This window comes from Dysidea avara, chromosome 2 (assembly GCF_963678975.1).
Source record: "Dysidea avara chromosome 2, odDysAvar1.4, whole genome shotgun sequence".
NCBI lineage: Eukaryota > Metazoa > Porifera > Demospongiae > Dictyoceratida > Dysideidae > Dysidea > Dysidea avara.
Genome location: NC_089273.1, coordinates 10,159,752 through 10,172,489, shown reverse-complemented (window position 1 = coordinate 10,172,489; position 12,738 = coordinate 10,159,752). Strand labels below are relative to the sequence as shown.

The following is a 12,738-nucleotide window of genomic DNA, read 5'->3' as shown; positions in this document are numbered from 1 at the left end:
ATACATACTAAGTACTAAAAATTGCATTGTCATTGCAGAATGGTACAATGTGCCCACATGCCCTATTTTCACAGTCCCAGTCACATATATTATTCCTAAAAATCTTCATAATATTTATTATTCCGCAATCATTCTTACTACCTATTATTCCAAAAGTCATTGTGTATATCCTATTATCAATGAAGCATTAACTTTATTAAACTAGGGTCAGCATATGTGACCAGGCCTGCAAAAACAGGGGATGTGGGCACAAACTACATCCTGTCACACTACAGGTCATATCTCAGTACTGGAACAGAATATTTACTTTCTGTAACTTGCATCGTAAAGCTAATTAAATGCTTACTAGGGGATAAACATTTCATTGCAATAGCATAATGGTGTAAAAAGTTATGAGTCAAGGAAGTATGAAAAGGTAGGCAAAAATCATGTGCCCACATATCCTGTTTTCTCAGGCCAGTCACATATACTACCTAAGTTCAGGAAATCAATGTGGCAGCTTCAAATGATGCTAAGATTAACAATGATATCTAAACCCTTATTTTCAAAATCAATTATGGCATCACTTGAGTGCATTCAATAGTGAGGATGCAACATTTAAAAATATTATTTAATTAATTTAAATTAACCAAGGAATGGTAAATACAAAATAATCGATATTTCAACCATATTAGTCCAATACGTACATTCTACTGTAAATTAAGAACAGAAAAATTTTTCACAAATTTTATTTGTTAAAATCATGTTCCACCACAGGTATAAATTGTCCACCACCTCCACCACTACCACCCAACTATGTACATCGTCAACATCTGTTAGAAGAAGTGGTCAGTAAATTATGTCAATCCACCATTGACCGTAATAGTTATGGAACAAGTTTAACAGTTACTGGTGTCGGTGGATATGGCAAGACTTCCCTTGTTACTGCTTTGTGTCATCATCCTGTGATAAAGGAACAATTTAAAGATGGTGTTGTGTTCATAGAGCTTGGACCACAAGCTACTGATCCCAGTATGAAACTGAGTCAATTATATCATTTGCTTACTGGCCAATACTTAAAACAAGGTGACATCAATCATGCTGAACAAGAAATCAATCAACTTACAAGTGTTTATTGTCATAATATACTTGTCATTATTGATGACGTGTGGCATGTTGAAGATGCTGAGCCAATAGTAAAGGCATTTAGTAACTGTAAAATAGTCCTCACTACCAGGATGAATGATATTGAACAATACATACCTACCAAACAGGTAGTTAGTGTAGGTCCAATGGAACAAAGTGAAGCCATCTCTCTACTAACCTGTGGAGTGATTGATATCAGTCAACTGTCACAAGATGATGTGAGCTTACTTGATGAGCTAGTTCAAGATGTCCACCTGTGGCCACTGATTCTCTCCCTTATAAGAGGACAATTGTCTCATAATCTGAAACATAATAAATTAGGCTTTCATGAAACCATTCAATTTGTACAAACTAATTTGCATTGTAAAGGACTAACAGCTTTTGACAAGAATAACATTGAGAGAAGTCGTAAATATGCTGTAAAGATTTGTATTGAAGTGACCTTGGAGTTACTACCAAAATCATTATCAGATAAAATAAAAATATTAATATTATGGACTGGTATTGGAACATCACTACAAACAGCAGTATTACACTATCTATGGAAAATTACTGAACATGAAGCAAGAAATGTGGTCAATATACTATGGGCTTATGGACTAGTCCAATTAACTGATATCATAGTACCTCCACAGAAAGATGTGCAACATTCTGTGGAAGTTCATGCCGTCATCAGTCAGTACATCATTGAGTGCATGGAGAGTAATGAGGTGTTTGCACTGTCACCATGTTTAGGGTCTAATACAATTGCTGAAACAGTTGGTATAGAATTAGGTGAACAATTTCTGAAAAGTTATGGCATACATGACCTACCATCATTATGTGCTAGTGATTACTTGAAATATATGCTAATTGCGATTGAATATCATTTATTACCTTTTAACATCAAACAGATCAACATGTTCTCAATAGCTGACCCACATTTTACCATTAAAATGTTACAGGAAATACAACATAATTTAATGACCTCATCAACTATTACTACATTTTCCCTACATTAAATGATGAATTTAAATCACTGATTAGTGACTGTCACATAATATTAAAAGATACTCACAAAATGAGTAGATCATTAAATCAAAATGTTCAAAAATATCTTACTGAAAGGAACTATCACAACTTAATCCAAACAGTAGAAACATATTTCAATAAATATCCTCTATCAACGATAGCACAACAAGCAGTTGTCATGGTGAAGAATATCATCCCATACTGTGATGGGAAACTGTTAGATTATATCATGATGAGTTGTGAGTGGTTGCAAATAACGACACATGATTATCATTACATCAATCTACATACATTACCTGTTATCAAGTTTTACACTAAGAAACACCAACTAATTTACACCTCATTACAGACAGGATCACCTGACATAGAATACACTAAACAGTACTTCTTTTCAGGACAAGATTGTGAAGAGTTTGTGTTAGTGAATGTTAATTACCTCATCAAAATACAAGAGGTTGCTCCTAACCTAGTACACAAGTTTCACAACAGGTCTACAGTATAACAGTAACTGAAAATGTCACTACTAATATGTGTCATCATGATTGAAGCATACACTAACACATTCACTATTACACATGTACAGTTATTGCTATGTGAAATACAGTATTTAAGGGTGCTCTATACAGTTCTGTGTATGGCTTCTGAGGTTAGCACAGCTGGGGTTTCCGTGGTCACCAGTAGTTATCTAGCTAATTAGTTTGTGGTTTGTTTAACGCATGGCGTGCCCAACGAGAAAATGTCTTTTATGATGAAATAACCTGCCACAAACGAAGAAAGAAGAGCAATATACATGAAGGAAGCGAAGTAAGTGTTGTATCTTCATTGTGGTCTAATGAATATAGTGATCCGTAATTGACCAATTATCTTCTGGTTACGTAATTAAGAAACAATAACTATGGCCATAGAACAGCTGCGAGCCTCAGTTTCTACACCTTGATACTAAAATTAGAACTAGCACTGTGAAAAAAGAGGGATATAAGATGGTATTTCCAGTGGATTATTGAATACAAAAAAGCTTGATATAACTATTATACTAACAATCTCATGTAAGGCTTTAGTTAATGTGTTAAACATACTGAAACCATATATATGATCATATAATGTGGGCATTATATTCGATATAAGCTATTTCAGATAATGTGGTAAACAAACTGAAACCATATATGTAATAGTGTAGTATGCCTTATACTAAAGTATAACATGAGTATAATACAGGGTTTATATTAAGGCTTATTTGTATTCAATAAGCCACTGGAAATATCATCTTATATCCCACCTTTTTCACAGTGTAGTGCATGATTTTACACCAGATAGGCACGAAAATTTCAGATGGGAAACCATGGTATTTATGCAATAAAAGAGCGTTTGTCGTTTTTTGATAGCTCCTTCCGGCAAGGAATGGCATGGAGGTAAAAAGAAGACTGATTAGTGCCATCACAAAAGTGGAAGCAGAGTATCTGATAACTGAGAAGCCAGAGAACAAAAATAGAAATACATATTTGCTTGTACAGTTTTCAATAATGTATTTTTAAAGAATCAAGTCTCTAGGGTGTGAACTATGCAACTAGTTCTAGTTTGAAGCAAAAAATTATAACTCGCCTTCTACAGTGAGCTAAGACACGGGATTTGGACTAAACTGTGCAGTAGTGATAGCTTATTGCAAATAAAAATAGTTTAACAGTGGTTTAATCCGTTTGTAAGTTATAGCAGAAAACATAATTTACGGGAAGCCACATGCAGAACTGTACAGAGCACCCTTAATAGTTATACCATGGCCACGAGGAATTTGCCTGATATATATGCCCAAGCCCGAGGGTGTGGACATATATCAGACAAATCCTGAGTGGCCATGGTATAAGTAATATATACCACTCTGGTATACTCACCTAATAGGTGAAGGAAGACAGATCAGCAATCACTATATACATTACTTTTATACAGAGGTTTGCAAACATTGATTGTGGGTTTAAATTGTGGGCACAAAAAAGAAGTGATTGTGGGTTTCACTGGTTGTAGTGATACCATTTTAAACTAAATAACCACTTTTGTGGATGAATAAAGTAACCTAAGGTGCTAAAATAAACACTGAGACATATAGGTTAGGAATATTTGAGGCATCTTTTCATGCAGTTCAAATGTACTGTGTAGAAAAACAATCCCCACACTGAAAAAAGCTCAGAATTATAACCTATAACAGTCTTATTATGTTAGTATTGGAATGAAATAACACAGCATATACTATTAGATTAGGACTTTACTATAACAAGCTTAGTGAATACATTTAAGACAATCATATATTAGAGGTTAAATCACTAGTGTAGTGTGGTGTATTATCAGACTATAGTAAGCTTATTTCAACCATATATCGGCTACTATACTACTGTGCTTTTTACTTTCCTACAAATCTGTGGCTACCTTAATTAAATAATTTCTACAATTATATTTGTAATGAATTTAATATGTTAAAACCACAATAGGTACAATCAGGAAAAAACGTGTTAATGAACAGTACCCGTCCAAGCATAAAACGAGTACCGCCAATATATGTGACCCTATTTTGGAAAACCATACATTTGGGACCATTGGCCAATTTTCTTTATTATAGCTACAATGAAGCACTGAGTGGTTATCTACCTCATATGGAAGAATGCACAATACAAAAAAATAACAGACTGCTTTATTAGAGTGTTTGAAAATCTTTCTATCATATAACAGAGATAGCCATACTGAGAGATGATTGATGTATACAAACATCTTCAGATGTTGATCAGTTGCCTATCTAACCAATGAAATCCCTACAAGTGCAAATTATATTCATATGGCAATATGCAACAGTACGCCTTTTCTATGTCGCATTAACTTTCTTTAACATGATTCATTATTGAAGGGAATTCATTAGCTCATACAGTACACATAATAATTGTCTTCAAGGCAAAACCTTCAATTTTCTTTCAAGTGATCACTGTTTACTGTAAACAAGTTAAATCCAAACCTGGCCGACTGCTTTATTAGATAACTTCAAAATAATTGTTATTGTATATCAGAAACAATTGTACTTAAAGTCAGTTGCTCTGTATTGCCTTCTTTAGTAGTCAGCTACTTACTTATTCAGGTAATGAAATCCTTACAACTGTTAAGTATATTCATACCACTCAATGAGACAGGTATGACATATTTGGTTTCTTAAATGTTATTCATTATTAAAGCAAATTCATTGGTCATCATGATGTATATAGCACTTTACTAAGTGTCTATACACACAAACATTCTGAATGTGTTATGTATATCAATGAAATCCATGAAGACTGTATTTACATACTCTAATAGAACATTCACTGATGTCACAAAATTGTTTCCATATGTTGTGTGAAAAATTTGCGATGATACGTTGAAGCATTCCAAAGATATGGCCAATTTACTGTCTAATCAGCCAAATCCCAAATGATGTCACGAAATGCAAATGGACGCTCTATTTGGGGGACTCTAAGACTAATATTTTCGCAGAATGGTTTGTATGGCGAGTCCAATGTGATTGTCCTTGATAGCTGAATAGAATCGATCCACTGCTAAGGTAAGCAAAAAAGATGTTTTGGTACTTGTTTCCGAATATAGCGATGCTACTTTTTGCCAATTCTGCTTAATTTTTGCTGGTTCTTCACAGAGACCATGCAATGGCATCTGGCGGAGACGGCAGAATTGAGGGAGATATCGACGAATTACTTGCGAGTACTTCAGCTATTTCATCGCAAACTGACAAAGGCAGTTCAAGAAAGTCGTGTAGTGATGAATTGTGGCGGGGTCAGTATTGCTGTGTGCCTTTGTGCCACCATTCATCTGCTGAAAACACAGAAAGAGCACGTTTTGGATTACCTCGTATCTCATTTCATTCTTTCCCAAGTATTGTTACAGAAAAGGCAAGGGCACAGCGCTGGATTTCAAATATTTGACGAGATCCTGTTACCAATTTTGTCATCAATAGGAACACAAAAGTATGTTCAGAACATTTCACTGCTGATGACTATAGTGGTAAAGATCCCCAAGCTGCCAGACGTGTATTGAAGAAAACAGCTGTCCCATCTTTGTTTCCATGGAACAGCGACAAAGTATATATTCAAATGTACAACACAGAATTCTAACAAAACAGATTTTACTCAACTAACGGAGACTAGCCAACAGTATTGCATGGAACTTGTGTCAACTGAAGATGTGGAAAAAACTCTAGACATTGGGATAGAAGATGAAAGGTTTTCTGGGGGTGATTTAATTGAATTTTTACAGGGAAAAGTAGCGGAAATGTCACTTCAGCTGGCAGAATTACAAACTAAGCACGAAAAATCTTTGTTTCGCTTGGAAAATATCAAGGATGAGAATTATCAAATCAACCTGTATACCAGCTTTCCAGACTACGACACTCTTTTCTACTTCTATAAAAATATTTTAGAGTCTGATGCAAAGGTTATGCGCCAATGGAGGAGTGGCAAATCGAAGGATACTTATGCTGAAGAAAAGACTGGGAGAAGCCACAAACTTCCCTTGCTAGAGCAGCTCTTTCTAACGCTGGTTAGGCTCTGTTTGGGTCTTTTTGAATTCGACATAGCAAACAGGTTTGGAATATCTCAATCATCTGTTTCTAGAATCACTGCTACGTGGATTAACCTGCTGTTTCACAGTTTGAAAAGCTTGGAGCGTTATCCACCCTGGCATATAGTTAAAAAGTATATGCCAGAAGCTTTTAAGGAGCAGTATCCAAATACTAGGCTGATAATCGATGTTACAGAATTTGGTATGGAGCGCCCATCATCACTAGTTTCCCAAGCTGCCACATTTTCGGCATATAAGAATAAGAATACAGTGAAGGTCCTGATAGGAATCATTCCAAGTGGGGCAATTGTATTTGTATCTCCTACATATGAAGGATCAATATCAGATAAAAAGTTAGTCGAACGCAGCAAGTTATTAGACTTACTTGAAGTTGGTGATGAGATCATGGCCGACAAAGGCTTTGATATACAAGACTTACTTGCACCATTAGGAGTAAAGTTAAACATTCCTCCATTTTTAAATTCAGGAACTCAATTTTCAAGCGATAATGTTTTACGTACAAAGAAGATTGCCCGGTTGAGAATTCATGTTGAGAGAGCCATAGGCCGTATAAAAGAATTCCGGATTTTTCAACCAACCATTCCAGCCTGAATGTGAGACTCTGTAAATGAACTTGTGTATGTGTGTGCCATGCTTTGTAACTTCAGTCCACCACTTGTTTGTTAACTAAAGTACATAATAAAATTAATGTGGTATAGATGTTTTAAAATACTATACATGCACAAAGATGAATATATTTTTACAAAATACGTAAAGTTGAGTTATAATGGTTACTGCCATTGTACACAATAATAAAACAATTCTGTATCTGTGTTGATTGGTCACTGGTACAGGGTTCATCAGATGTTACTGGAATAAAAATTCCTCCCTTCATTTTAGGAACTGTTGGTGGTTGGTGTGGAACTTTACGTGCAAACACATTTCCAAGATTAGAGTCAGTGACCACTATAATGTCTCTCTTAAGGCCAACCGCCATTAACCGAAGTTCAATATCACCACCCCACTCACAGGTGGTCAACACTTGCAGTCGTTTTGCCTGCCAGTCTTGGTCAGACAATGAGCACTCTAGCTGAATAGCAGGGTAATTCAGCATTGCCAAAAGGGTGAGTTGCCTGAGATGGTTACTCACCACCTCATCACCAGTAGAGGAGCTTGCAATTAGTCCTGCCTGGTGTGCAATTGCATGGTAAAGACAACTGCCGTCACCCTTAACTGTATGCCTCTTTAGCTGCAAATGTTTTAAAATACTTTGTATAGTTCTATACTTTGATGGCTTGGCATATGCTGTCACTAACTGCACATCAGAAGTTTCTTGGTCATGGGAAATCTGCGTATGGTCTGTCTTGATGATTGCTTTTTGATCAGAACATTGTTGTTTCTTGGTGGAGATGTGACCAGGCTTTTCTACACCAGCTTGTAGCTTGCTGACATGGTGTGTGTCCAAATTGAGTGCTTGCATATTTTTGTCTTTCCTGACTAAAGACTCTAAACAAAGACTCTCCTCAGCTTGGATTCCTTCACTAGTTTCTTGTTCATTGTTGCTGCCATTAGGGTCAAACTTCTCCAAAGATTTCACTTTCACACTACGATCTTGCCTGTCTGAACAAGGTGGATTCTTGTTCTGCGTGCCTTGCTGTCTTTCACTGCCTTCTTGCTGATCAATAGGGTCACACTTCTTTACTTTAGTTTCCATGAAATTCTCTCGCACTATTACTCTGGATACAGAATCTATAAAAGAGCACTGTTCATTCATGATTGGTCCAGGAAAACTAATGGTACAATCCGATGGAGATATTATCATGTGAGGCACAGCAGTTGGTAAAAGCTTATTGAAATCGCGTGCTTTAAACAGTACTTGGTCCATAAAGGCTGATTGAAATCGCGTGCTTTAAACAGTACTTGGTCCATAAAGGCTGGTTCATACTCAATTCTCTGAATGAAGGGTTCTCCCATTGGTGACCAAACAAAGAAATCGCACCATTTAAGCCCTGTAACATGCATTTGAGTTTGTATTTGAAAAACGTAAGCATGCAATTTTGATAACATCACTTGTCCTTTTCATTCCGTTAAGCAAAACCCATTCACAGTCTTACAGGCATCATCTATGGTTTGTCTCTCACAAACATAAGGACACTTTATTTCTTTCACTTAAGTCAGTTACAATCCCATCTGGGCTTGCTGCAAGCCAAGGCATAGAATGGTCAACAAAAAGACCACATGATTCTACCTTCACTATTTTTCCTTTAGCTCTTTGATGTTTTACGTAACTAGAAATTGCAACAGTTTCATGTTTTTTCCATAATTAATTGCCAGTGTATTGATTGACTGCAATGAGAATTTCCTCTTGGCAAAGGACGTACATGTAGTAGTTGGTCTCTGATGACAAATTTCCTTCATTCCAGAAGCAGTCACACGAAGTTTGCGTTCATGGTGCCACCTGTCTGATTGATGTTGTCCTCGTGTGGATGACTCTAGTTCCCGTATTGCAGTAGCACTGATGCTTACATGATGGGTATAGAGGTCATCTAATAACTTTTGCTGCACATTTACTTTTGTCTCACCAGCAAAAATTCCTGTGGCGGTATAGGGGAATGACTATTATTGATATAATTATGATCGTGCTTAACAGATGATTGGTTAGCAGAAAGTTGCTGCATAAACAACTGCTTCTTCAATTCTGCCCATGCAATTCTTTCCTTCCGCATTTTATCTTTCCTGTTGTCCAGTGGGACAGGGTCATCATCCAAGATCTGTAAAAAGCATGATGTACCATAGTTAGTCATCATAGATTCTTTTGCAAGTGCTTGTTCCCTCTCTCTCTCAGTACTGGCAGTGTTGATAGCAAAATTTGCGGCAATGATCTTGTTTTGCTCTATGATACATAAACTTTCCCTCAGAGTACGTGCCTTATCTGGATCAATGATCTTCCTTGAGCTTGGACGACAGTCCCACTTATTAACATGTTGCAGCTTACACCTTTTCTTCTTCCCATACATATCCTTATGTAGTGTAACATCATCTGTTGGATGCGGCTCAACATTACGTTTTCTGGGCTGATTCCAGGTCTGCAATCTGCTAGTACAACCAAGTTCTTCCTCTTCTCTTAAACCCAACCCTACATAATCTTCAAGACAATACAATGTAGCAGTTACATGATTACAACATCCTGCCAATCCAGCTGGGTAAGTACAGTAAGCTATAACAACACGGGCATTTGACTCTTGAATAATGACTGTGACATTGTATATCCGATCTTTTCTCATAGATGGTAAAACCTTGGTTGATATGCATATAAAATCTGTTTGGCTTATCCAGGGATGATACTTTATATCCTGGACATGACCATCCTTGAAAAAACGATACGCTTTATCTAAAGCACGGGTGTACTCGACTGACTCATACCAGGATTCATCAGAACTGCTTTCTTTACTCAATAAATTGTCCTCTTGGTCATCTACAATGATTTCAATGTCCCTGACTCTCTTCAAGAAAACTTTACGACTAACAAGGAAGTCATATATTGTACCAAAAGTGATAGTTGGCAAATGATTGAGCTTGGTGGTCCAATCTGGATCCTCCTTAGCAGGCATACACTGAAGGAGCTTATGTGATTGCAAGCCAGGCCTATTACTTGATGTCAGCTTTTGTAGGCAGTTTATTCCTCCATCTGCATCGATAACATATTGATCCCATCAAAATCATTACCAACACCCCCCTTAGCTCCACCATCTCCGGATGTCACGAGTGATACCATCGCTAGAGTCGGCCCAGCACGTCAAGCCTCTGTAGAAAACAGCAAAAATTAATCAGAATCGGCAAAAAGTGGTATCGCTATATTCGGAAACAAGTACGAAAACATCCTTTTTGCTTACCTTAGCAGTGAATCGATTCTATTCAGCTATCAAGGACAATCACATTGGACTCGCCATACAAACCATTCTGCGAAAATATTAAAGTCCCCCAAATGGAACGTCCATTTGCATTTCGTGATGTCATTTGGGATTTGGCTTATACATTACAAACTAACTTTTCATTATCAGTTTATAGAACTGTATAGTGATCAGATGTGACAAATTGATGACAAATCACTTTGTTGCTAAAGACCACCATTCTTATAATCTAAAATTAATGAAAAGAGATCCTTGAGAGCTTAATCACGTGTTCTTTGTGCTTTTTCTCAATTGAATCACTTGTATTATTGTCTAAAGACAAGAAAATGTTTGGTTTTGGGAATGAACAAATCACCCAATTTGTAAGTTAATTGTCCCACGCATTGTGATACTACTACATGATCTGATATAATTCAGTATATCTCCTAGATAAAAGAAGCTATGGGTGTGAAATTTCACAGTAAGAAAGCTTAATAGTTGTTTTATCAGAATACGCAAATAATTAATTTAAAAAAATCACTGAAATTTTCAATTGAGAATTCCCACAAATTTTGCGTATGCCCAAAAGTATGGTTTTCCAAAATAGGGTCACATAATATCGACAATGCTTTGACGAGCGACCAACAAAAATACCAACACGGGCCCGTCCACCATACGTATTGGGACTCTTTGCACGGGACCTCCGTACCAATACCCATCTTCATTATTATTATTATTATTACTACTAGGCGCACATACAACCAAATACAATCACCAATGGGGCAATCTACAAATGGGGCATGTACAGCAGTGCATGACCAACACATTGAATAGTGATAGTCACAAGTGTAACAATAAATAATTATTTTGCAAAAAAAAAAAAAAATTCTTGCTTATGAAGGAATTTTAAACTATACTGTAGAGTAGGGACAGTGTACATGTATATGTATATATGCAAGTAGTCAGTAAAATTTTGCCAATTAGTTAAAAGTATAATGCACCACATATTGCCAAACTGTACTCACTTAGACATTTATCAAGTTATCTAGCTTAGTACAAGGTTCACTCACTAACTCTGTTTACATAGTATTACATATTTGCTTGACGCATCATGTGAAGAAACACAAAGAAAGTCATGAATGAAAGAATGCTACCAGTCCGGATATGTGACCGGGCCTGCAAAAACAGGGCATGTGGGCACAAACTACATCCCATCACTCTACAGGTCATATCTCAGTACTGGAACAGAATATTTGCATTCTGTAACTTGGCATCATAAAGCCAATTAAATGCTTTCTAAGAACTTAAAATTGCATTTCCATAGCATAATGGTACAAAACGTTATGAAAGATGAAAGTTTGAAAAGGTAGGCAAAAATCACGTGCCCACATGCCCTATTTTCGCAGGCCCAGTCACATATGATGAAGCAAACAAGAGAAGTGTGAACATTGTAATTGACTGGACATCAGAGATACCCTATCCACAGCATTGTGAAAATGACAATCACAAAGTTCACACAATGTACTTATTCCTAATAAAACAATCACCAATATGTTGTCAGTACAATTTATTGTTTCACACTATCAGAGAGTAGCTGGGAAAGAAAATAACATTTATTTGGCTTAAATTATAGTACAGTTGCCATTACAGTGTTTCCACCGGTCATGAGAACTGCATGAAAAATTGAACACAATGACCATTAACACAAAGGGACACATGTACTTAGCAGGCGGACATTCAAAAGAGATCAATCTAAGAATTAATTGATGTGACTCAACATCACTGCAAATGACAGTCAAAACCCTTCACCTTATGATGTGTGGTGATAAACAAAACTAAATAGAGCCTACATTATTGAGGTAACTTTTGACTGCTCTATTAGCATATCTTGATGTGCATGACATTAGTGCTGCCACAATATGTGACTAGATATATCAAAATCAACCATATGGGTGTAAGAGCCAAAAATGAGATAACACCAGCATGAAGTTGCTGCACTATCTGGCTAACAATTTCCATATCAAACTCTCCTTTAACTTGTCAGGTCTGCTTTTGGTAGACTGTTTTCTGGTGGCCTGTATAACCATGCCAGATGTCTGTACAGGTTTGTGAACAACAGGAAAGTGCTTTT

General features: G+C 36.5%; 2 protein-coding genes and 1 long non-coding RNA gene across 4 annotated transcripts; 1 reads left to right on the top strand and 2 right to left on the bottom strand.

Annotated features, from left to right (window-relative positions):
* Positions 1-679: 679 nt before the first annotated feature.
* LOC136243173 (uncharacterized) lies at positions 680-2,080 on the bottom strand. 2 transcript variants are annotated; one of them, XR_010694765.1, is made up of 5 exons: positions 1,753-2,080; positions 1,354-1,427; positions 1,243-1,303; positions 1,106-1,192; positions 680-942 (listed from the first exon to the last, which is right to left on the bottom strand). It is a non-coding gene; the product is annotated as an uncharacterized lncRNA (long non-coding RNA). The 2 variants fall into 2 exon arrangements; XR_010694764.1 differs by having other exon boundaries at positions 1,354-2,080.
* A 4,238-nt stretch (positions 2,081-6,318) lies between these two features.
* On the top strand, positions 6,319-7,329 carry LOC136247791 (uncharacterized). The gene has a single exon (XM_066039616.1). It carries the CDS (start codon positions 6,319-6,321, stop codon positions 7,327-7,329), a length of 1,011 nt encoding a protein of 336 aa, XP_065895688.1.
* Positions 7,330-7,477: 148 nt separating this feature from the next.
* LOC136247790 (deubiquitinase OTUD6B-like) lies at positions 7,478-8,491 on the bottom strand. The gene has a single exon (XM_066039615.1). It carries the CDS (start codon positions 8,489-8,491, stop codon positions 7,478-7,480), a length of 1,014 nt encoding a protein of 337 aa, XP_065895687.1.
* Positions 8,492-12,738: the final 4,247 nt, after the last annotated feature.

Coding starts and splice junctions, on each gene's coding strand:
- LOC136247790 (XM_066039615.1), bottom strand. CDS start 8,491: ATGAATGAACAGTGCTCTTTTATAGATTCTGTATCCAGAGTAATAGTG.
- LOC136247791 (XM_066039616.1), top strand. CDS start 6,319: ATGGAACTTGTGTCAACTGAAGATGTGGAAAAAACTCTAGACATTGGG.